Genomic DNA, 26,509 nt, shown 5'->3' on the forward strand with positions numbered 1-26,509 from the left:
GAAAAACAAACCCACATAAAAATTTCCATTTGAGGGCTGGAGAGATGGATCAGGGGTTAAAAGCACTGGCTGCTCTTCCAGAGGTCCTGAGTTCAATTCCCAGCAATCACATGGTGGCTCATAACCATCTGTAATGAGATCCAGTGCCCTCTTCTGGCTTGCAGGTACATATGCAGACAGAATATTGTATGTAAAATGAATCTTTAAAAAAAAAAAATAAAATAAATAAATAAATAAATAAAAATAAAAAGGCCGGGCGGTGGTGGCGCACGCCTTTAATCCCAGCACTTGGGAGGCAGAGGCAGACGGATTTCTGAGTTCGAGGCCAGCCTGGGCTACAGAGTGAGTTCCAGGACAGCCAGGGCTACACAGAGAAACCCTGTCTTGAAAAGCCAAAAATAAATAAATAAATAAAAATAAAATAAAATAAAATAAAAAGATGTCCACTTGATTTCTGAGAAAGGTGTAAGAGCAATTCACCAGACTATATAATTATAAAAGTTGAAAATAAAAGTCTTTCAGTAAGTGGCCCTGAAATACTTAAGATATCCACAAGCCATTAACCTTAATTTAATCCTCACATGGTATTTTAAACATTAACTCAAAAGAAATCAATGAAGATAGAAAACAGCTTAGAGATCATCATGGATCAGGGTTCTGAAGGAGAGACCATATGCATGATAACAATAAGAAAGAACTCTGTGGTGACCACAGTTCTGCATTTTGATTTAGATGGTCACAAAAGCTACCAAAGCAAATTAAAACTGTTTAGAAACATGCCAACATGCCTTTGTAAGTACATGTATGTAAACATCAAGACACCTGAATATTCTACTCTGACAAACTCTGCTGACTAGGCTGGAGGTGTGGTTCACAGCAGCGAGACCTGAGTACTCACGAGGCCCCCATGTTTGAGTCTCAACACCACAAAGACAGTGATAAAGAATGTGTGAAGCAATCTCAATCTCCTGACTCTTATAGGACATTCAAAGTTCATAATCTGAATGAGGTAGGGAGGGATGCCTGAATGGGAAGCTCCCTGTATCTTTAAATTTTAATTAATTTATTTTGTGTATGAATGTTTTGTCTGCATGTTTGTGTATCATATGCATGCATCCAAAGCAAGAGCAGCTTCGGATCCCAGACAAACAACTGGACAGACCACGTGGGTGCTGGGAATTGAACCTGAGATACTCTAGAAGAGCAGCCAGTGCTCTACCTGCTGAGCTGGCTCTTCAGCCCCTATATATATATTTCCTCCATTGCCTCTGCATCAGATCCTGCCTCCAGGTTCCTGCTGAGTTTTTGCCCTAACTTCCCTGGACAATGGACAGCAAGTGATAAGATGAAATAAACCCTTTCTTTCCCAAGTTGTTTTCATGGTGTTTTATCAGAGCAATAGAAACCTTAACTAAGACAGTCTACCTATCAAGCCCTTTTATTTGTGTATTTTTTAAGATTTACTTTTTTATTATTTATCTGTGTGAGTATACACCATGTAAGTTGCAGGTACTCACAGAAGCCAAAAGAGGGCATCGGCACAATTCCCCTCAAGTTGGAGTTATAAGCAGTTGTGTATAAGACACACAATCTGAGTGCTGGGATGGAGGTCTGGTCTTCTGAAAGAGAAGCAAGCACTCTTTTAACTGCTAATAAAACTCCAGCATTGTCAGGTCTTTTTATAAGAGCATCTAATTACACTCATACATAAAGGAGGCCTCTTAGTACAAACCTATAAAACACAGGATTTATTAATTTTGCTGCTGCTGCTGCTACTGCTGCTGCTGCTGCTACTACTGACAAGAGTTTCACTATGACAGCCTAGGCCTGACAAATTCTAGACCCTCCTGCCTCAGCATGGGCTGAGGTCACAAGATATTTAATACAACACCCAGATTCTTAATTACCTTTAAAACAAAACAGAACAGAACAGGGTTTCTCTGTGTAGCAGCCCTGGCTTTCCTCGAACTCACTCTAGAGACCAGGCCTTGAACCTACACAGAGCATCACCACGTTTGGCTCTCAATTACCTTTTAAAGGCTTTATCTCATATTTTTTTGCTTCATTTTTAAATTCTTTGGGGGCAGGAGCACTGGAAAGATGGCTCAGCTTTATGAAGAGCACAAACTGCTCATGCAGAGGACCAGCAGTTAGTTCCAATACTCACTGCAGGTGGCTCACAACCACTTGTCAACTCCAGCTCCAGGAGATCTGATACTCTTTTCTCCTTACTTCCAAGGATCCCTGCATTCATATGCACATACCAACATATAAACACACACATACATATATACATACATATAATTAAAAACAAAACTAAATTAAATCTTAATTCTTCTATAAGTGCATTTATTTTTTGTGTTATTTGTAGATGTAGGCATTATATGTAACACTGAACATAGATGAAGGTCAGAGGGCAACTTGTCCCACCATGTAAAATCCAGGCTTGATGGCAAGGGCCCATGCTTTGTATTTTAAGATAGGGTCTGGTTATAAATAGGGTTATACATATTTGTTTTCTATTTCATTTATAACAACTCTTTTATCTTTTGCTTGTTTTTGTTGTTGTTGTTTTGTTTTTGAAATGATATCTCAAAATATACTCCTGGCTAGCCTAGAATTAACTGTGTAGACCAGGTTGGCCTCAAGCTTAACTGCCTGCCTCTGCCTCCTGAGTGTGTGCCACCATATTCAACTCTCTATAATATATCTGTCTGGACTGTCCTATTCCTAGCTCCAGGAAGAGTCTTGGATTGCTGATTTTAGACCTTTCTTTAGAAGATATAAAATTCCCTTTATAGCAATGTGAGCCATAACCTCAAATTCTGATGCATTATCTTTTTGTTTTCATTCAGTTCTTTTCCCTTTGACCCAAAGGTTATTTGCAAAATGTCATTTCATTTCTGAATTTCTTCAATTCTGATTTAATTATTTTGTTGTTGTAAGAATAGTTGCTATGGGCTGGAGAGACAGCTCAGCAGTTAAGAGCAAGGTCTGTTTTTCCAGAGGTCCTGAGTTCAATTCCCAGCAACCACCACACGGTGGCTAACAACCATCTGTAATGAGATCTGATGCCCTCTTTTGGTGTGTCTGAAGACATCGACAGTGTACTCACATACATAAAATAAATAAATCTCAGAAAAAGAGAGAGAGAGAGACAGAGACAGAGAGAGAGAATAGTTGCTACATTAAGTACTGCTTGCTCCATTTTCTGGTTAGATAAGTTGATCTTTTTTTCTTTTTTCTTTTCTTTTTTTTTTTTTCCTCCCTCCTGGCAGGATTTCATTCTGTAGCTCAGGTTGATCTGGAATTCACAACAATTCTACTGCCTCAGATGTTAAGTGTTGGGATTAAAGGCATGAGCAACCAGCCCCAGCTACTGCTCTGGCTTTCAGAATAAAATGCATTTTACTGCTTCAATACCATTTCTGTGTCCTGGAGCCTACTTTTGCTAATACAAATATAGACACCTGGGCATTTATAGAATATCTTTGTATAGCAACTTTTCCAACCATTTAAATTTACATTGAAATTTAATGTTGGGAATGGTGGTACATGCCTTGGAAAGCTGAAGTGAAAATTTTAAGTTTGAGGCCAGCCTGAGCTACACAGAAAAACCCTGTCTTAAAAATTACATAAAACACATTTATAATAAAATGTATGGGTTAAAACAGAATGGATTTTCTGTACACAACCTGTAGTTGCAGCTGCTTAGTCTAGCCTGACAGGGTTTTGTTTGTTTTAAAGATGTACTTATTTATTTTATGTGAGTACACTACAGCTGTCTTCAGGCACACCAGAAGAGGGCATCAGATCCCATTACAACCACCATGTGGTTGCTGAGAATTGAACTCAAGACCTCTAGAAGAACGGTCAGTGCCCTTAACCACTGAGCCATCTATCTCTCCAGCCCCTAGTCTGGAGAGTCGGGTTCTTTTGGTTTTTGTTAATTTTTTAAACAGGGTCTCATGTGGCCTAGGCTGGCCTTAAACCTGACAATCCTCCTATCTCAGCTTCCCAAATGCTAGAGACACAGAGGAGTTCCGCTCCCTGACTCCTGTTTTTGAGACAGGGTCTCAGGTAGCTCAGGCTGGTCTTGAACTCCCTACATAACTAAGGATGAGCTTTTACTTCTGAAGCCCCTGCCACCATGCCCAGTTTTTGTGGTGCTAGGAATCAATCAAACTGAGGGTACTTCATCCATTCTAGGTAGGCACTCTACCAACTGAACAAAATCCCCAGCCTCTCCTACTACTGTCTTTTTATTTTACTCTTTTAAATTTTATTTTATGTGTATGACTACTTTGAATGCATGAATGTCCATGTACCACATGCTTGCCCAGTGCCCTAGGAGTCCAGAAGAGAGCACTGGATCCCTTAGAACTGGAGTTACCAACTGTTATATGCTAGGAATTGAACCAAGGTCCTCTACAAGAACAGCGAGTACTCACTGCCACTGTTACAAGCCATCTCTCCAGCTCCTTGGCACTGTCTCATAGACATGTAGTACAACTATTTCCCCTGGGCTTGTCATGACCTCTGCTAACACAAAACACAGTAGATGTGGTCATACTTGTATCTTAACAGAAATCTGACAAACTCAAAGATGAGTCAGGGTATCAATTCCATGGGCTGTCATCTTTCTTCACGTGGCATGAGGTGACATGGTCTACCAGGAGAACAAGCATGTTCTGAAAATAGCCTAAGGACTAGAGAAAATACTGCAACCTCTGAAACAGTCCATTGTAAGACAGCTATGGCAGCAGCTGTGTGATCCCTGCTATTAGTAATCAGATACACCGGCAACTGAGGCTGAGCTGTCTACCCAGAGCAGTTCTCAACCTGTAGGTTGCAACCCCTTTGGCAAACCTCTAATGTCTAAAAATATTTACATTATGATTCATGACAGTAGCAAAATTACAGTTGTGAAGTAGCAATGAAAATAATGTTATGGTTGAAGGTCACCACAACATGACTGTGTTAAAGGGTCACAGCATTAAGAAGGCTGAGAACCACTGGGCTAGAAGGAACTTGCCTGTGTAAGGGAAGAATTACAGTGATGAACAGACACTGTGGCAAGCTTTTTCCATCTCAGCCTCTGATTTGGAAGTAAAGTGACTAACAAAAAGGGGGAAATGGAGGTGCTGGCTTACCTTTTTTTTTCTAGATTTTAAAAAACTTACATGAATGAATGAATACATGTGCACCATGTACAGGAGCTCTTTGAGATTAAAGAGGAAGGTGGAGCCTCCGGCACTAGAGTTACAGGCAGCTGTAAGCTGTCATGTGGGCTCTGGCTCCTCTGTAACAACAGTAAGCACTTTTAACTAATGAACTAGTTATCTCTCTAATCTTGGTTTGCCATTTTTATAAAGTACAAGAGAAATCAGACAAGGAACTTGTCCAAGTCATCCAACAGCCAAAGAGTCAAAGTCTGTGTCAAAAGTACGTAGGGAAAAGGGAAGATTCTTGTACAGCCAGAGTGCACTCAGATTCTGGGCTTCTAAATTTCTACAAAGTTAAGAAAAAATGAACAGTTCATGTACGAGGATATCTTACTATAAATCCCCACTACCCCTGCTGTGAGCAGACATTAACCTGGAGGCAGGATCCATCCTTGCTACTCCCTAACAACATGGTCAAGGCCAAGACTAACTATCTCACATAGGGTATCCTATGCTAAAATATAGATTTGTACAGAACATGGTGTCACATGCCTTTAATCCCAGCAGTTGGAAAGCAGAGGCAGGAGGGTATCTGTGAGTTAAGAGGCCAGCCTGTTCTCACATAGCAAGTTCAAGAACAGCTGAGGCTGTATACTGAGATCTTGTCTCAAAAAAAATAATAAATCAGATCTGTTGGTTTCATATTAATGTGTGAAAACACTTGGGCCTTAGTGACCAGGACACACTTAGCTCCAAGACAATCTACCTAGAGAGACCCTGTCTCAAAAAACAAACAACCCCTCCCTACCAAAAAAATACAAACAAGTATACGAGGTATGGACTATTTGCCTGGACTCCCTCTGTGTACCATTATTGTACATCTAAGGATGCAAACTGCAAGCAGACTTGGGTAGCTGGGTGAAATGGGACCCTCCAGAAGCAGAACTTATTCACCCAGCTCAAGCCCTTTCAACAGCCAAGTGTGTAGTAGTAACTCACATCACACCCATACTGCTGTAACTTAAACTGCCTTTCTGACAGAACTGGTACTAGCTATGGGATCTTCCTGGGATACACTTCTTGCAGGTTATAGCAGTTTGCAGAATCTGGAAGTCAGTGAAAGGCTTTCTTCTCAATTTAGTGGTATTACCTTTGCCTGTGGCTAAGGTTCTCATTACTAGTACTCAATGCTTTCTTCCTACATCTAGTCACCTCCTTTTAGCTCTGACTTTGCTTTCTATAAATTTAGTTACTTTTGTTCAACTATGGTCTGAAAATACTAAGCAGAAAAGTTCAAAAATAAATAATTTTTAAGTTTTAAATTGCATGTTGTTGTGAGTGTCCATGGGAGCCTGTCCTACCTCACATGTGAACGACCCCGCGTTCTCTCTCGTGGTGAGAAGTCTGACTGCTGACAGGCCTGCAGTGCTCCTGCTTGTCACTCAGTTTACTTACTGCCTCCAAACCCCAGAGTAGTGATGCTGGCGACTGGGGCATGACAAAGAGACGCTGTAAAGTGTCTTGTTTAAGTGAAAGGGTACAAATTCTTAAGTTAATACAGAAAGGAGAAAAAACTTGTATGCCAAATTTGCTAAGGTTTGTATGCTGAGGTTGCCAGGATAAGTCTTCTATGAAGCTGTGAAAAAGGTTAAAAAAGAGAGAGAGAGAGAAAAAAAGAAAAATAATAATAATAGTAATTTTTTTGCTCTTATACCTGAACTACAAGACTATCAGCCACAGTGAAAGTTCTTTACACTGGTGTGCCTATGTATAGAAAAACACGGGCTGGAGAGATGGCTCAGCAGCTAAGAGCAGACTGCTCTTCCAGAGGTCCTGAGTTCAATTCCCAGCAACCACATGGTTCACAACCATCTGTAATGGGATCCGATGCCCTCTTCTGATGTGTCTGAAGATAGCAATAGTGTAATCACATATAATAAATAAATCTTAACAGAAAAACACTGTATATGTTTATGCACATAAAGTTTATCACTGTCTGTGGTTTCAGGTATCCACTGAGGGCATTTATCCCTGGGGTAAGGTAGGACTGCTATAGACTAGTTTTCTAGGATGATATCTTTATTGTTTAACAATGGGTCAAACAGATGTGTTATACAGTTCACTCTTGGGTATGAGGTGTCACTTCTCCGTTATTCCTGCTATGGAATACTCATGAGGTAAGAATGAATTCTGAGCCAGCTAGAGTGAAGGGCTAGAGCAGCATTTCTCAACGTGTGAAGGGAGTGGGTTCATGGTGTCATGCCTCTTGGGGACTAAATCTTGTCCCTGAACCCTTCCTTACTCTGCTTCCGGCCTTCATACAGTGACCACCTGTACACCAAGCCCTCCTCTACCATGATGTTCTGTCTGTCTCACTATAAGTCAAGAAACAACAGGGTCAGGCAGTCACAGACAGAAACAGTGAACAGAAATAACTGTGTTTCCTCAAGTCCATTTTTATAGGTATTCTGTCACAACAATGTGAAACCAACACAAACCTAGGGCTTACACACATGACAGACAAGTATTCTATTACTGAGCTAGACTCTCATACTCTCAACTTTAAATATGCATTCTTTTCTTTGAGACAAAGTCCAGGCTTTTCTTTTTTTTCTTTCTTTTCTTTTCTTTTTTTTTTTTTTTTTTCTTTTTTTCTTTTTGCTCTGTAGCTAAGGATAACCTTAAATTTCTGATTCTCTGCCTCTGGCTATGATGACAGACCTATATTACCTTGTCTGGTTTATGAAGGTACTGAAGGTTGAACCAAGAGCCTCATAAATGATAGGCAGTAAGCAAGAACTCTACCAATTCAACTACATTTCAAGCTCTTTAAAATGTACAATCTTTTTAGATATGCCTTTTGAGTTATGGATACATGTGGACATTTTATAAGTGTAATCTTACAAAAACCACGCCCATAACACATCTACAATTTCTAGTTTCAATTTCCTTAAAAAGTAAAATGAAAACTTAAACGATACCTGCCAAAGACCTAATATTCTCCCATGTAGTGTTAAAAAAAAAAAAAAAAAAAGGTGCAGTGGAGGAGGAAGATGAATAGGAACCAAGTGTAATAGCATACATGTGAAGAACTGCTATAACCAAACTCATCACTATGTAAGCCAACTTGTATGTATGCATGCGTGTACATACCTCCTTACTGACACCTTAATTTAGTCTTTCTAAGGCAGTTAACCTAGTTTTCAAAGAAATAAAACTTCTTTCATTTTGCAATCATTTCATTGTTTATACAAGTTGATAATCTAACTACAAAGCACACTGTAATAAAGTGATCCTTAGCAAGTCTCTAACTCAACTGGTGGGAGTGACACGGTGTTGACAATACAGCTTGTAAAAAGAGAACGGAGAGTGTCAGTGACTCAATGACTTAAGTACAGATTTGCTAAACAACATCTTTTATAAAAGATATAAATTAACCTGTTTAACCTGGGAATGGATATATAGTATTTTATATATGATATAACTAAGGGGCCAGGGAAATAGATCAGCAGGCAAAGGTACTTGGCCCCAAACCTAATGACCACAGTTCAATCCCTACAATCTACATGGTAGATAGAGACCCAATTCCCACAAGTTGTCCTCTCATCTCCACAACTGTGAACAGCACACGCACCAACCCTCAACAGAAATAAAATTTATAAAAAAGTATAGCCAACTAGGTATAAGCAATAGCACAAGCAAGGCTGAATTCCACCTCCTCTTGCATTTCCAAAATCAGGGACAAATACACATTTAAATTGCTACCAAGGAGCAGACTAAGGAATAAACTGTAACAAGTCTTGATTGAAAACAAGACAGTCAGTTTTACATTATGAAAAGTAAATTATATAGTTCTTAAAGAAAGAGATCCTGAACTAGGCATAGTGTTGATGCCTTTAATCCCAGCAAGAGGCAGAGGCAGGTGAATTCAAGACCAGCTGGTCTACGGAGTGAGTTCCGAGACAATCAAGGCTGTTTGAAACCCTGTCTCACACTACACACACACAGAAAGAGATCTTGGGCTGGAGAGATGGGCTACAGTATTCTTCAGAGGACCTAAGTTCAATTTCCAGCACCCACATGGCAGTTCACAACAGCCTGTAACCCAGTTCAGGGATCCAACACCCTTTTTCTGGCTTCCATGAGTACTTACATGCATGTGGTGCACGGATATATATGCAGGCAAAACACATACATAAAGACAAATAAGTCTTAGGAAAAAAGAACATAGTTTTTAAAAAATAGCTTGCTCTGTACTGGTGGTACATCCCTTTAATCCCAGCACTCAAGAGGAAGAGGCAGGCAGTTTTCTGAGTTCAAGGCCAGCCTTAAACATATGAGTTCCAGGACAGTAGGAATACATGGAGAAACCTTGTCTGGAAAAACCAACCAACCAACCAGCTAGCTTAAATATTAGGTGAGAAAGTTCACAACCCAATTTAACCTTCTCACCTCAAAACTGCTAAATGGATGTTTCTAGGTCTGTGTAGAAAGTGGCAGCCATAGTAGAGGAATGTGCTCTATAGGTTTCTTGGTATACATGATGCTTCTTTTCTCTATAACAACTCTAAAGGACACAGAAAACATTTTAAACCTTTTAAACTAAAACTGCATAAAGCATCCCAAGCCCTAAGCCAATTAATTCTGGTTTAATGATTATTAAATAAACCTAATAATATAGAGAAAATTAATGTATTAGTGTGCTGTTCAAGAAAAAAAAATGTGAAATTAAAAGCCAAAATACAAATAAGCACTTGAATATAAGTAATAAATATGGTGGTTTGGCCATTTTGATTAACCCGCAGTTTTGTGAGTTATATTGAATTTTAGGTGTGAAAAAGCAGAAGCAATATGATAAAAGACCTACAATAACTAGAACATTCAAAGACTGCAACTACGTCCAACAGCATTCCTGTCCATTTGGAAAGAGTCAACAATGGCCCTGACTGCCTTCCTACTATGGGCATCTGAAAGTACTCAAAAGTGTCCTGAGCACTTAGAAGAAACGCAGGAGATCCAACAGATCCCACTAGATGGCACCATCACAGGCAAGTCACTCTGCTCTCTCTGGAGCAGTAAAGATGGAAACCCATCTTCATCTTAACAAACTGAAAGCTGTGAACAGTGTCATCCTTACTGGGAAAGCATGACATACAACAAATCAAGTAAAGCCAGAAAAAGAAGTCTTACTAAAAGCATCCTTTTTACCCAATACCACTGCCCTCATTTCAATCAGTAATCTATGAGATACAATGTCTAGCCCTAACCCTAATAGAAAGAGAAACAATTATTTAAAAAAAAGAAAGAAAGAAAGATATCTTTGCTAGGTATGGCAAGGGCAAGAGGGTCAAGAGTTCAAGGTCATCCTCAACTACATAGTAAGTTTGAGGCCATCCTCAAATGTTGTATATAAAAAAGAGTAGCTTAGCAGGGAGGTTATGACACACGTCTTTAATCCCAGTGCTTGGAAGGCTACAGGCAGGAGGATCTCTATGAATTCGACTGCAGCCTGGGCTACACAGAAAGACCCTAACTCAATCAATTTCCCCTGATCACTAAATAATGCATTTATTGAAATAAATATATGTACCACAACAGACACATCAAAATGCGCAATTAATGGCATAAAAACAACTTAGTATTTGTGAATTTTGTAACAGACAGTCTTTAAAGTTTTTTGAGGTTCTGGAGTTTGTTTGTTTTTAGAGACAGGGTCTTATCATGTAGTCCAGGCTGGCCTCTAATTTATGATCTTACTACCTCAGCTTCCCAAGTGAACACTGAAGTTTTCCCACAATTTAGTTACATGATCTTGAGTCTGAGCAGTAAAATTAAACCGTCATTCATTCCCATCACTTGGACCTATTTTACCAAAAGCACACTTTGATAGAGCCATTCTGTAGCTACAAAGGACAGAAGCCATCCTAACATAGATTAGTAAAATGGGCAGACAGTGATGGCACATCCCTTTAATCCCAGCACTCAGGAGGCAGAGGCAGGCAGATTTCTGAGTTTGAGGCCAGCCTACAGATTGAGTTCTAGGACAGCCAGGGCTACACAAAGGAACCTTGTCACAAACAAACAAGATTAGGAAAATGAACTATAAGCAGTTTGAATATAAACTTTCTTAGTAGGAAACTATGTGAATAGACAACTATGAGTCTTAGCTGGACACACCTATAATCCCAGCACTTTGAGAGACACAAGAGGACCATGAGTTTGAGACTAGCCTCAATTAAAGGCGTGAGTTTTATGCAGAATTGCCAAGGGAAAAGACACAACAGTGTATTCCCCAACACTCAAGCTGCTAAGGCGGGACGATTACTGGTTCAAGGTCTGCCTGGGCTATATAGCAAGATCAAAGCTATCCTGGACAACTTTGAAAGACTCTATCTCAATAAAAAAAAAAATGAAAACAAAAAATTAAGAAGAGCTGGATGGGTGTAGTGGCACATGCCTTTAATCCCAGCACCTGAGTAGCAGCAGTGCTACAAAGTGAGACCATCTGAAAAAACAAAAACAACAATCAAAAACCCAAAGAACTAGACAATGATAGTTCAATGATAAGGTGCTAGTTCAATGATAAGGTGCTTGCCTAGCAAGTACAAGGTCTGGGTTTGAATCTTTATACCACAAATGTCAATCAGTCAATGGTTATAAACAAGGCCTAGTGTAGTCACTCACAACTACAGCCCTAGCACCTAGGAAACTGAAACAGAAAGATCAAGAGGAGTTCTAGGCCAGAGAAATGTGTCATCATTGGACCAGAAAGTGACTTACTATTCAAATGGCACAACACACTTCTTTCTGAGGCTATATCCTTTGAACAAATCATTTATGTCTACTTGTTTATCGTCAGTATGTAATGATCAGAGGTACAGTTGCTCTCAGGTGCCACCAAAAGTCAGTTACTAGAGTAGCTGAAGAACTAAAGCATTCATGCCCAGAATGCACAGCCAGGTGTCGGGGTGGACACCTGTATTCCCAGCACTTACCAGCCTGGGACAGGACAATCACAAATCACAGACCAACCAAGGCTATACATCTCAAAAACAAAACAAAAATTACATTAACTACCAAAGCTCAATACTGAGGTATTATCAACAACACGTATACAATGCCCAGTATACTGTAGGTACTATGTACTTTTCCAATAAATAAAAACTACCAAGTTATTCCAGCTTACTAAAATTGTGTGATTCATCAAAGAAGCTAGATTTTCCAAGTATAAGCCTAACATATTCCTTCTTGAAGAAACAACTAGCCGGAGCATGAAATTAATATCACATTCCTGTAAGATATAGCATTTTTTGAAAAAGACAGGAATCTATATTACATACATTATAGATCACAATGCACACGACTTATCTGAAGCTCAAGTAACATGACAACCTTGGATCATCGGGCAAAGCTTTTAAATAAAACATTATCAACTGACATAAACAATGCAGTAAAACCACTGTCCTGTGAGAACGGAGGGGTAAACAGGTACACAAAGACGAGGAAAAGCAGGATAGTGTTCTCTTATCAACATCCCACCTGCCCAATGACATGGGCTTGATTCAGTTTACACTTCCACAAAATGAAAACAGTGAGAAGCTAAACAGACAGTGCAGCAGGGAGGAGCACAGTGTTCTTCCAGAGGACCAGGCTCAGTTCCCAGTACCCATGTGGCAGGCAGTTCACACCCATCTAAACCCAGTTCTAGTGCATGTGATGCCCCCTTCTGGGGGTATACACACACACACACACACATACACACACACACACACACATACACACACACACACACACACACACACACAAATACAGGCAAACACTCATAAAACAAAAATAAATTAAAATTAAAATTAAGCCGGGCGGTGGTGGTGCACGCCTTTAATCCCAGCACTTGGGAGGCAGAGACAGGCGGATTTCTGAGTTCGAGGCCAGCCTGGTCTACAGAGTGAGTTCCAGGACAGCCAGGGCTATACAGAGAAACCCTGTCTCGAAAAACCAAAAAAACAACAATAAATAAATAAATAAATAAAATTTTAAAAAATAAATTAAAAGAAGAAAAACACTAGTAGAAATCAAGAAGAGTGAAAAGACAGTCTAGGAATACAACCATAAGGCCTCGGCTGGCTGCAGATGTGGAGAAGTGGCAGACCTCAGCAAATTCACCAGCACTCTGTCACGTAACCACCCCAACAGGCCATTGTATGAAAGCTATACAATGCCTTTTTCTTCTTGAGTGGCTGAGAAGTTTCAACAGACTATGAAACAGAATCTAGATCCACATCCTATCAGTATCTTTGCAGCAAGCCCCTCAGGAAAGCTCTGGCCTTAATACAAGTATACTCTCCTAAAAAAACACTTAAACATACTACAGGAATGACTGACAGATTTTCAAAGTTTACTGGATCATGTGACAAATCTCCCCTGCAAGCTATCAGTATGTTCTCTAGCACCGAAACCCTTCTGTTCAACTCCTAAATGTGAAGTTATCCTCCGAAATGCTCATTATCACTGAGTAACTCACCTTACTTACGCCAACTCCAGTGAACCTGGCCTCCAGTAATTCCTGCCTTCGTGGGTCCAGGCTATGCAGTTCTTCCATCATTTCTACTGAAACAGAGAGAGAGAGACAAGAAGGCATAAAAAACTAAATGGAAGAAAAAAAGTTTTGTATATAACAAAACACAGTAATTTTGTAAACCTCAAGGAAATATACATTCAAGTGTTATACTTATCAAAGTTATTTAATGTTATCAATATTTATCTAATATTATACAGTAGTTCAAGTTCTCTTCTATGAGGGTCTTTCTACTTTTCCTGAATTCTACTTTGATTTTTATGGGGGGTGAAGGAGAAGGTATGGAAGCCTACCCCTGTAATAATCCTAACATTCAGGAGGTATAAGCAGCAGACAGCCACATATGTTAGGGCAGCCTGGGCAAACTCAAGGCCACCCAGGGCTATATAATGAGACTCTGTCTCATTAAAAAAAAAAAATTACAAAAAAAAGTAAATAAAAAGAAATAAACTCTTCATATAAACTCTGTAAAAGTTAAGCAGAAGAGGTAAAACAAGGGCAAACTTACAAATAGAAAACTCCTATCAGATACCTTTTCATCTAAATCCTTCGAGAATTTCTCTTCCAAACACATAAGAACTAGCTAAGCTAAAAATGATTCATTTAATAATTTCAAGTGAATACAGAATGAATCAGAAGCTGCAAATAACTTCAAGAAACCCTACTGTATATAGCTTTTCTCTGAATAGCTCACAGTAGCTAATGAAAAATGGGATTCTTTCAGTTAAATTTAATGCAGAAGCCAGGCAGTGGTGGCACACGCCTTTAGTCCCAGTACTTGGGAGGCAGAGGTGGGTAGATTTCTGAGATCTAGGCCAGCCTGGTCTACAGAGTGAGTTCCAGGACGGCCAGGGCTACACAGAGAAACCCTGTCTAGAAAAACAAAAAACAAAAAAACCCCAAAAAACAAACAAACAGTATACAGTACAAAATCTAATGTAGAACCCAAGATAAACCATCAACCTACATTCACTCAGGAAACTGATAAAACTCTAACAATTCCTTTACAAAATCTTTTTCTGACCACTCCTTGGAGCAGTAGGTTTCTCTCCACTCTGAGTATCTGCTTTTAGCACTCCTCCCAAACAGGGAGGGGCAGAAGGACACCATTTTTAAACTCTTTCCCTGACCAATTAATGTAGACACTATGAGCAAGTTTGTCCATCCACTGTAAGACAGAATTCGTGTACCATCCATCAAAAAGTTCTTCACTATTGAAAGTAGAAAAAAAGCATGCATCATTACACAGAAATCCTTCCAACATACTATTTTTCCAGTTACTGGAAGCACTACTAGAGTGATTGGCATAAATTTGTATTAAAGTTCACCGAAAACACGAACCAAACCTTCTCTGCACTCTAACAACTCCATAATTTCCAGTAACATCCCCTAAATAACTCCTAACTTTCATTTCCTTTCCTGGACTGAATGCCTTGGGGCAAAGGGGAATGGAAGGGTGACGAATTAAAGTTTCACTCACACATACAAGTCAGGAATTAGGAAATTGTTAGAAGGATAGAAAGGTATCTTTAAAAAAAAAAAAAGACTGAGAAGAAAACCGAGTTTTCCCTAAGTAGGTAAATGGCCTTGCTCGCCACTCGCCCTGCCTTAATCGAGGTCGGAATGGCAGAGGTTACAAAGCAGTCTCTCCCCAACCCCAAGGTCTCTGGAAACACTTCCCAACCCTCCATCCCCAGGCCTGGCCGGGAAAATGAGGCCCTAGCAGTTATCCCATTTAATGTCAACTCACGATAAGGAAATACCACCCCATCTCTTTCCCGCGGGGCTCTGGACCGGGATCCTCCCAGTGGCCCCAAACCGGGAAGCAGGACCGATGGGGCCTGGTCCCGGCGCCCCTCGCCGGCTCCAAACTTTCCCTAACTCCGGGCCCACCTGTCACGGGCGGAGCGAGGGACAGCTCTCGGGGGCGCCCGGTAGGCTGCCGAGGCCTCCAGCTCCCCGGACTCCCGTCTCTCAGCAGGCCGACCGCCACACTCCCAGGCCTGGGCCTGGTCCATCTTCGGCCCGGCCCCTCAGCGACCCGCAGCCCTCAGGGAGCGCCTCCCGCCTCAGCGCCCAGGAGCTGCGGCACGACGCCGGCCCGGGTCGCAGCCTCCTCAGGCCCTGAGGGCCCCCGGGACGGTTAATACCCCAGGCCCGGCTCCCTTCCACGTCCTGGGCTGAGCTTCTCACCTGCCGCCGCTGCCGCTCCACGCTCCTCTCGGGAGGGGCCCCGACCCGACCCGGCTGCGGACCGCTCCGCTCTCCCCCTGGGCAGGCCCGGGGCGGAGCCGGGGCCTCTCCTGAGCGCCGCAACCCCCCGCCCGGGCAGCCGCCGCCGGCGCCGGGCTCCACGAGAGGGCGGGCGGGGGAGGGGGGCCACGGAGGCCGCAGATCCCCGAGCTCGCGTACAGAGCCAGGCGGCTGACGCGGGCCCGGGCCCGGGCGGCCGCCGGGGGGCGCGGGGCCGGCCTCCTGGCGCCGGACAAAGGCCAAGGGAGGCGCAGAAGGGTCCGGGTCGGGCCGAGAAGTGGGGGCCCGCTCGGCTGGGGGCCACTCGGGTGCGGCGCAGAGGGCGGGGTGGGGGGGTCGGAACCGCTAGTGCCCAGGACCCGCCTCCGGCCCCTTAATCCGGATCGGTTCGGTCCGGATTAGTAGTGATCGGTGTAAACACACTAGTGAAACCGCGTGTTTCCTCGCGAGATTTGCACGGCTGGGAGGCACGGGGGGGGGAGGGTGTTCCTGGGGGGGGAGTGCCGAAAGTGGGGGAGGGGACGGGAAAGGTGTTGGGGGGGGGTGTCCGCCGCTGCCCCGGAGCTCCGCCTCCTCCAATCAGCGGCCGGGCTGGCGGGCAGGGGTTAACCGGGGGACCCCGCACCGGCCGAGCAGGCCGCGCCAGACAGGGCTGCCGAGGGCGGGCGGCTGGCGGCGCTTGCGGCCCGACTGCGACGTGAGGGCCGGTTAGTCGGCTTGCGGATGCCGGGTAAGCGGCCGGGCCGGAGCCTCGGGAGCCGCCTTTGTGTAGACGGAGCCGGGGGCCGACGGTTGGGCGGCGTCTCGGGCCGCGGAGCAGCGTCGGAGTGGCCCGGCCGCCGCGCCTGCCCTGTGCCTGAGCCACACATGTTTTGGGTGAGGAGTGAGGTCGCTCTGCCCCGCGATGGATCGGAGAAGAGAGCCCGGGAGGGGGGTCACTGAGTTCGCGGTGCCCACCCGATGGCCGCCGACCCGCCAGTCCCCTGCGCAGCCACCGTCCAGGTCCCCAGACCCCACGCCACAGGCGCGGAAAGCCGGCCGCTCTCGCCTTCCACGTACCTGACCGGCTGGGCGTCTCCGGGGACAAAGGTGTCCTGGGAGCAGAGCCCAGCCCTCACCGGCTTGCCCCCCTCCAGAGCTGAGCGGAGGGCGCTAACCCCGGGGGACTCTCTCAGAGCCCCTGGGGGAGGGTCCATTTCAACCTCGGGTGACAAAAACGGGCCTCCTGGGTGCTCGAGGGGTCTGAGGGTAAATGCCTGAATGGAAAAACAGGCCTGCTCTTCACAGAGTGTCTGCTGAGAGGGTGAGGGCTTCCTGCATGGGAAAGGGTTCCCCCTGACCCCAGCGCCAAAGGGGAAGAAAAAAAAAAGCCACTTTCTTCACCTAGTCTCAGGAGCCAAGACTCTGACTTCAAAGTAACTACTCAGCATTTTGTTTTCTTCTCATGCTCCCTTGACCAGATGTCTGAACAAGACTGAAGGACTACAAGGGAATCCCAAGCTGGCTTGAACTTTTCCAGGCGTCTGCAAGCACTCCGAAGTAGAATTCTGTTCCTATTTCATATTAATTTTGACACATATTGACTGGACACCGACCTGCCAAATGGGCAAAGGATGACAAATTCCTTTTTGTATGTTCTCCATCCTTCAGAACTCAAGCACTGTAGAAAAACTCAAATCGGGAGTCAACTTCCAGATTCCAGACTGCTTGGAAAGATAACATTTTGAAGGGAGGAGGGGAAGAGCAAGACAAGAGGAAAGGGGACTAGGAGCCACCCCAAGAATACAGTCAGTCTCAAGCATGAAAATGATGGAGAACCAAAGGATAGTGCACTGTGGCCCTCAAGTCTGCACAGTGGGAAAACAAGGGCAGTTCCTCGTTATAGTGGGATCAAGAAAATAACACCCATATTCCCAACACTAGGGAGGCTGAGATGAAACAAGATTGCCAGCCTGGGTATCTGAAGACCAAACGAAAGGGGGCTGGAGAGATGGCTCAGTGGTTGGTTAAGAGTTGGCACTGTTCTTGCTGAGATCCTGGGTTTGCTTCCCAGCACCAATGTGGAGCAGGCCACAACCACCTGTAACTCCAGCTCCAAGACATCTACACCCATAACAATATGGCCTGCAACTCACTAAGCAGCATGGGCTGGCCTCAGGTGGTCGGTCCTTCAACCTCTTCCAGAGTTCTGGGATTACAGGCATGCAGCCACTATGCACAGCCTAAAAATAACTCCTTAAATGACACTGGAGTGTCATAAATTAGGAGAGGAGACTAGAAGAGAAAGAGAAATGGACAGTTGAAACAGAGTTCTTCCAGCTGGTCCACAAACAAGTTGTCTGGGCCAATTATCGTTTCAAGTTTCACCAACCTCATGTGCCAGAGCTAGAGGATACCCAGTGCCCTTTCTAGATGATAGGTCCCATTTTGTTTTTTGTTTTGATAAAAGATTTAATGTAGCTGAGGCTAACCTAGATCTCCCAGTGTGGCTGAGGATGCTGTCAAACTTCTGGTCCTTCTGCCCCTACCTTCCAAGAGCTAGGATTACAAGCTAGGAAAGCAATCTACCAACTGAACTATATTCCAGCATACAGACTCACCTTTATCTGTTTTCTGAGAGTCTATGTAGCCCAAGGGTGGTCTAAATTCGCAGTCCTTTTGTCTCAGGCCCTGGGAGCTGGCATTATAGGCGCATGCCCTGATGCCTGTCTCCTGAGTGCATTTTTAAAGGAACCATTTGAACACAGATGAAAATTTTAGTTTCACTTTTTTTTTGGGGGGCGGGGGGAGGTGTCAAGACAGGGTTTCTCTGTGTAGCCCTGGCTGTCCTGAAACTCACTGAGATCTGGCTGCCTCTGCCTCCTGAGAGCTGGGATTAAAGGTGAGTGCCACCACTGGCCAGAAGTTTTAATTTTCTATAAATGAGAGGCTTTATGTCTCTTTTTCCCCTGCTATTTTGTATGGGTTCTTCCACTGTCTCCTAACAGTAGGATCTTCTGACTCAGCTTCTGCTGGCTCAGCGGCCTTTTCACTACTCGATCTCTTCACCAACTGCCTTCTCTCTAGCCCTTCTCAGTCTTCTTTCTTCTACATCAACTGTCTTCTCTAACCCTATTCTCTGACCCTACTCTACTGCCACCTGGACCCTACTCTCTTCCTACTCCTCTGACTCTTGGACCCTACTCTCTGTCTCCAGAAGTCCAAGAGTCAACTGACACTAAAGGTCATAGGGTCAAGCAGTTCTAACGGCTAAGCATTCCCAAAGAGTCAGTTGACTAGCCATTGGGGATCCATTAAAGGGCCAGGCACACAAAATAAATCATACTGTGTATACATGTCAAGGAAACTCATACCACCCAAGTCTACTCACTCTAGGCTTAACAGCTGTTCCAGTAGAAACTGCTTACAACAATTGGGAACTTTCTTATTTTAAGCACCATATAATTCAAAATATACTAGCCAGGCCTGGTGGTACATGCCTCTGATCCCAGCACTTAAGAGGCAGATGCAGGTAGATCTCTGAGTCTGAAGGCAGCCTTATCTACATATAGCTCCAGGACTACACAAACTGTGTCTCAAAAAAAGAAAATATATTTTTCCCAGAAAAAGAAATTTTTGTAATATTAATTTAACCTAGGGTTCAGGGATCAATTTATGTAAACTATGTTTGGTCATGTGAAATAGCCTGTCTGAGAATGGCAAGTGATGCTATGTCATGTGTAAGAATGCAGTTCCCATCAGCTATGGAAAACTTAAACATAGGTGGAACCAGATTTTGGTTTTAGAGGAATGAAGGAAAAATTTTTCCAATTTCATGTAAAAATCACAGAGAATCACACATCCACTGGCCATACTTGAGACTAGCCATAGTTTTCTCCACAGTGTGCTGTGCAGATTTCTCTGTAGGTTAATAATGAATCAAAGGAAGAGTAGAGGTTACTTTGACAAAGAAACTGGGGAAATCTGGGTTAAACTTAAGCAGAATCTTTGATTATACTTCATTATGGAGCCTATAGTCTGGATTATGTATGTGACTGTCCCTGAGGATTTGTATTCGAGTTGTGTTTTCTTCACATTGCTTCTACCAAAAGCAAAGTGGTTGGTTGCTAAAGAATTAGCTTGTAGGAAAAGCATCTTGTGGAAGACACCAGAACACTTTTAACACCTTTTACCGCATCATGTGTCCTCTGATGCCTCAGACACCTGAGTCATTTTTTTTTCTTTTTTGTTTTTGTCTTGTTTTTGAGACAGTCTCACTCTATTCTAGGCTGGCAAAAATTTGCAACAGTCCTCCCTCTTCTGTCTCCCATGTGCTGGAATTACAGATGAGAGTGCCACACCCATCTCTGGCAAACATGTTCTTGAATGTTCCATAATGGTTACCTTCTTCATCAGAAAGGTTATACCAGGGCCAAAGAGATGGTTTATCAAGGCTGAAGAGGTGGCTCGGCTGGTAAGAAATAGGCTTACAAACCAAAAGGAAAAGAGATGGTTTAATGGGTATAGGCACTTGCTACCACCAAGCCTCATAACCTGAATTTGATTCCTGAGATTGATGTGGTAGAGGGAGAGAAACTACAGGTTGTCCTCTGACCTCTACTCACATGCTGTGCCACACACATACACACACTGATAGGGGGTGAGGGGTGGGGAGGGAGATGCTATCATTGGACATGGTAGTAGTAGCACTATCGAGTTCAGACACGGTGCTCACACACCTTTAATATTCCAGCACCTGAGAGGCTTAGGCAGGATGATTGTTTGTGGCCATACTGAGATACAGAATGAAAGCCTGTTTCCAAAAATAAAACCAGCATAAAGCAAGAGTGAGCTGATGGTACTCAGGTACCTGTGTGTTTGCACTGCTGCTGCTTCTGACCTCTGAAAGATGTGGAATGGTAGTCTGGAACACAGACCCTATGTAAAGCCCTTGATTCTGATCCTAGCCCAGCCTACCCAGGATGTGTAGGCTTAAGCTCCAAGCCTCAGCTCCTGTGTCCATAAAATGGTGTTACTACACAGGGCCATTGGAAGATTAAGTGAGATAGTTTATGTGTTAAAGTATCTTTTTTGTTTGTTTGTTTGTTTTGTTTTTTTGTTTTGTTTTGTTTTTTTGAGACAGGGTTTCTCTGTGTAGCCCTGGCTGTCCTGGAACTCACTCTGTAGACCAGGCTGGCCTCGAACTCAGAAATCTGCCTGCCTCTGCCTCCCAAGTGCTGGGATTAAAGGTGTGCGCCACCACCGCCCGGCTAAGGTATCTTTTATTCTCCTGTAGTAAATATCTCCAAGGCTTACTGCCTACATCTCTAACCTAGGCCTAGTCCTGAAAGCTTCTAGCCTCCATACAATCTTATCTAGGACTAGAATGTTTTCAGCCTCTGAAACTTACTGCTGAATAATCTTAGACTTTCTTGTTCTTTCTGAGCTCTGGCTGGCTTAGTCAAATCAGCTGTTCTGGTTCAGACTCCTCTCCAAGCTGACTGTCTTAGTTAGGGTTTTACTGCAATGAACAGACACCATGACTAATGCAACTCTTATAAAAGACATTTAATTGGGGCTGGTTTACAGGTTCAGAGGTTTTGTCCAGTATCATCAAGGCAGAGATGGTATCCAGTATCCAGGCAGACATGGTGCAGGAGAAGCTGAGAGTTCTGCATCTTCATCTGAAGGCTGCTAGTAGAAGACTGACTTCCAGGCAGTTAGGGTAAGAGTCTTAGGCCCACACATACTCCAACAAGGCCACATCTTCTAGTAGGGCCACTTCCTGGGCCAGGCATTTACAAACCATCACACTGACTGATTCAATCTGGCTTCTCTCTTGGCCTCTAATTTTTTGCTCTGCTTGGCCTCTTACTAATTTTGGCAATATATTCTAATTTCCTGGTACCTTCTCATTCTCTGGATTGTTTGGTCTTCACCTATGTCTAGCTTGTTCTTTTTCTGCAACCTATCTCTGTACAACTGTCCTAGTAAAACTGCCTCCTCATTCTCTGCACTACCCCTTAAGTAACTTCCCTTTCCTCTCTCTTTTTGTGAGAGTTAGGCATATCCTATTTTGTCTATTTTTCTGATTCATCACTTTGCCACTCAGATATCACTTTCAAACATGGCTACTTCCTTCTACAAACTAACTTTACCTTCATTGTTTGGGATTAAAGCTGTGTACTAAGGGCCTGTTTATAGTCCAGCCAGAGGAGTTAAAGGTGTGTGCTAAGGGTAAGCAACACCACAACTAGACACTCTTTTTTTTTTCTAGTAAATAACACAACCTCTGAGTTCACAGTATAATCAAATATCCTGCAACATTTATGTACTTGACAGTAATCCCTGAATTAATGGTCTTCAGCATAATTTCACATGTGTGCCAGGGACCTAAGCAATTGTCATTAAGTTAATTTGGCAATGCATTTGGATTTGGAAAAACAGGCTAGCAATGGATTAAACCATTTAGTGATAGTATTTGAAACAAAACTGAGGTTGTCATTTTAATATAAACATTACATTTTGGAGGGTGGCTATTGAGATTTTGGTCACTGTAACAAATATATGAGAAAACGACTTGCAGAAGCTAGGATTTATTCAAGGGCTCCATCTCAAGAAATTTCAGCCTGTGGTCCTTGGCTCCACTCTTTCATGTCAGAGGGCATGATGGAGTAGAGGTGCTCAACTTGTAACAGGAAGTGGCCTGAAACAAAATATGCTTCAAACGTCTACCTGCAGGGATCTATTTCTTCCATCCAAGGATCTAAGATCCCATTTGTTTATGAACTAGTAAGTAGATTGGTCATTGTTGAAATTAATGCCTTTATAATTCAATCACCCCCAAAAGTGCCACCACAGTGGGACCAAGCCTTAAGTACAGCAGCCCTTTGGAAGAACACTACATATCTAAATGCTAAAAAAATAAGTAAAATCTCTTATTTATGTTCATCCCCTATCCTGTGAATTTAGGAGGCTCAGACTTTGTGTTGTTGGGTATAGAAACCAAGGCCTATACTTCCAGCTGCAGGCCTGACAGGATTGTCAGTGACCAATGGAGAAGAGTCAGTGGTCTGACAGAAGACTGTTCTCTGTCACCACCTCTGTTTACTCATCTGAAAACAGACCCTGATTCCATGAGCAGTATTAAAGTTGACACAATATCCAGGAACTATCAAGTAACTAGCTGACAGAGTGGGCATGCTGTCAATCTTATTTCCTTTCTTCTTCCCATTTCTAACAAAAGGGAGAACTACTTGCAGGAAAGTACACTATAGATTAACACTCAGATTAACACTCCCTGAGATTCACCACTGCCAGTCATCTGGTTCCTATCTCCCATCCCTGTCTAGTGGTTTGGAAGCCCTGCTTAAGCCAGTTGAACATATACTCTCTACCCCCATGCTAGGAACCAAACCCAGTCAGGGCCTTGCATTTGTTAGGTCAAAACCAGTCTACTGTTGAAGCCAATTCCCCACACCCTCAGCAAGTCTTGACACAATTGTTTCAGTTATCAAGTCACAAGCTCTTCCCCACAGCCCACTGATGGTGAACAATCTTCCTGTTCTCTGAAGAGCAGCCTCCCTTCTCTCATGTCCTCTTTTAACCTCTTCTTATTTTTAAAATCATTGTCATGTTCCCTCTTTCTAATAGCTAAAATGCAAAAGAGGCATAAACTCTGCTTTAATAAGTCCCCGCCTTTAAGCTACTGAATCATCGTACTGGCCTTGTTGCTCTGCCTGTCGGTTTTCTGAGACAGGAATTCCTCAAGCCTCAGCTACCATCTGAAACTAAGCAAGATTGACCTTGAACTCCCATCCTTTACTTCCTGGGTAGTAGGATAGTGACCTGTGCCACCATACCCAGCCCATATTAGTCTTTCTCAGAGCAAAACTGGAGAGAGAGACAATGACAAGAACCATATTTAGCTGGATGTGGTGGCTTACATCTGTAATTCCATCACTCAGGACACAAGGAGGAAGACGCTGTGTTTAAGGCTGGCCTGGTGGACACAGAGTTCTATGCCAGCCAGAGCTTTATTTGTTCTCAGACACTCTGTAAGTCAAAAAGAAAAATAGAAACTGACAAATTATAACAACAAAAGAGCCACCTCAGTTCTTCCCATTAACTTTTTTATCAACTTTTTAATCCTTGGGGAGGCTGAGATCTGGGACTTTAATCTACAGTGTACTTTAGCAAGCAGTTGGTTTGACAACATGCCTACTGTACATCAGCCATAGTTATTTGATAGTTATCAGATGTCACGTCAACTTGAACACTGCTCATGGAATCGTGGTCAAAGTTTTCAGGTGTGGAAACAGGTGGTTTGAGACAGGATCATCTGGAGATCAGGCCCAGAGCCTCAAACATGTCAGACAAGCACTGTACCACTGAGCTAAATTCCAAGCTAAGTAATAATTCTTTATGCATAACAGAGCTCACAGTAGAGCCGGGATCTGATATGAATGTCCACAGAGAAGAAAGCGATGCTCAGTGAGTGGCAGGTAGATCCAGGCTAGATGGGTAAGGCCTAAAGAATTGATCATGTAGTGGAGATGAAGAACACTCTAAACTATTCTGGGAAGATAGTGAGGTCTGTGGGTTTTGGATAGTACTATACAAATAATAATAATAAAATAGTGAGATAGAAAGGAACAGAGAAGAATAACTTGTGAATGTCACTGTCACAACAGCTGGTACCTGTACTCTATTCTACAGTGAGCCTTAACTATCCACAAAGCAGGATGCCCGTTATAGACTGCACAGTTGGGGGAGGGGCTCCACTAATGCCAAACTGAATCAGTAGGAACATTTGGGTGTGCACATTAAGACATGAAATCATAATATATAAACTAGACCACCTTTAATGGGAGGACCAGACATTTTGATAGAAACTTGTTTGCCTCTTGATAAGGAGCTTTGAGATGGCAGGGTGTGGACCAAGGGTCAGTAGGCTACAGCCTCCAGGCTCCATTCGCCCTACCTGTCTTTGTATGGATTTCAAGCTAAGGATGATTTTTATGCTTTTGTTGGGTTGCATTATGTTGCCCAAAATGATGTAGAACTCCTGGGCTCAAGTAACCCTGTAGCCTCACAAGCAACTGGGACGACAGGCCCACTCCTGTCTTACATTTTTGAATCTTTAGAAAAATATGTTTCATGACATATGAAAACTATATAAAAATTATTCAAGCTCAAGTTTGATGCCTTTATAACACAACCACACATTCAAGAACAGCCAGCCCACTGGAGAAAAAGCACTTAATCCCAGTACTCAGGAGGCAGAGGCAAGAGGGTCTCTGGGAAATTGAGACCAGACTGGACTACATACTGAGTTCTAGGACAGCCAGTTTTAGGACAACACTACATACAGGCCTGTCTCCAAAACAACAACAACAAAACTGGATTACATTCCTTTGGGGAACTACTGAAATGCAGGTTCTGAGTCAGTCAGACCCTTTCCTGTAGCTTCCTGCTCAGGTGGTGGAGGTCCCAACCCGAGCCCCAAGACAGGGCCATCTACCCATCCTCAATAAGCTATTTATTTATTTATTTATTATTATTATTTTTTGTTTGTTTGTTTGTTTTTTGTTTTTCGAGACAGGGTTTCTCTGTGTAGCTCTGGCTGTCCTGGAACTCACTCTGTAGACCAGGCTGGCCTCGAACTCAGAAATCTGTCTGCCTCTGCCTCCCAAGTGCTGGGATTAAAGGCATGTGCCACCACTGCCCAGCTCAATAAGCTATTTCAAACAGCCAAACTAAAAGTTGACCGCAGAAAAAAAGATTTTATTCGATGTGGCCATATTAGGAAGAAGGACAAAGAAATCTGGAGAACCTCTAAATCCCTTTTAGGGGTACTGAGTAAAACTGAAGTCTTTAAAGGCCAAGGATTTTCTCATCTAAGTCCTGGTCAAGGTGTGGTTCTTCCCACCATTGGCCCATCCTATAAAGTTGTCTAAAACATCCACTTGTTTTGTTTTCTTCAGTTAGGGTTTCTCAGTGTAGCCCTGGCTGTCCAGGAGCACACTCTATAGACAAGGCTGGCCTCAAACTCAGAGATCAGCCTGCCTCTGCCTCCTGAGTGCTTAGAGTAAACTCTGCACCATTATTGCCTAGCCTAACAAGCTTTTAGGAAGGTGTGAAGTTTCCTTTGGAAAGGCAACTGTTTCTTATCCCCCCCCCCCCCCTCCACACCTATGCCAGCGCATCCCCTACCTCCAGGAGGTGCCTTTTGCTTCTCCCAGCAGGGTATTCCTGTGGAAATTCCTATGCCTTGGAATCCATTGTTTCAATTGTGTGATAGATTGAGAGAATACCATTCCTGACAGGCCTGTTACACCACTGCTGCCACCTCCTGCGACCAAAAGACAGCTGGGTCTATTCCACTGGCAGATAGTGAGTACTTCTGAGGGTAGCCAATAGTACTCCCCCACCCCCACCCCCCCACGAGACGCGCGGGAGCGAGCGGGATTCGAATACGCAGGTCAGAGAGAGAGAGAGAGAGAGAGAGAGAGAGAGAGAGAGAGAGAGAGAGAGA

The 26,509-nt window shown here is 43.3% G+C and overlaps 1 protein-coding gene and 1 long non-coding RNA gene across 6 annotated transcripts in view; one reads left to right on the top strand and one right to left on the bottom strand.

Annotated features, from left to right (window-relative positions):
* The window catches only part of Tlk2 (tousled like kinase 2), a 91,592-nt gene extending 75,202 nt beyond the window's left edge, over positions 1 to 16,390 (bottom strand). Inside the window, exons 1-2 of one of the 5 annotated variants that reach the window (XM_034505441.2) lie at positions 15,934 to 16,390; positions 13,687 to 13,769 (exon numbers count right to left, since the gene is read on the bottom strand). In XM_034505441.2, coding sequence (XP_034361332.1) covers positions 13,687 to 13,767 — 81 coding nt within the window. In that variant the 5' untranslated portion in view covers positions 13,768 to 13,769; positions 15,934 to 16,390. Of the gene's footprint in view, positions 1 to 13,686; positions 13,773 to 15,633 lie in introns of all 5 variants that reach the window. The other 4 variants (XM_034505442.2, XM_034505445.2, XM_034505444.1 and 1 more) reach the window with 4 other exon arrangements.
* Positions 16,391 to 16,544: 154 nt separating this feature from the next.
* Positions 16,545 to 20,817, top strand: LOC143442641 (uncharacterized). Its single transcript, XR_013110977.1, has 2 exons — positions 16,545 to 16,869; positions 17,454 to 20,817. It is a non-coding gene; the product is annotated as an uncharacterized LOC143442641 (long non-coding RNA).
* The last annotated feature ends 5,692 nt before the right edge of the window (positions 20,818 to 26,509 follow it).

The sequence above is a fragment of the Arvicanthis niloticus genome, chromosome 6 (genome assembly GCF_011762505.2).
Source record: "Arvicanthis niloticus isolate mArvNil1 chromosome 6, mArvNil1.pat.X, whole genome shotgun sequence".
Lineage (NCBI taxonomy): Eukaryota > Metazoa > Chordata > Mammalia > Rodentia > Muridae > Arvicanthis > Arvicanthis niloticus.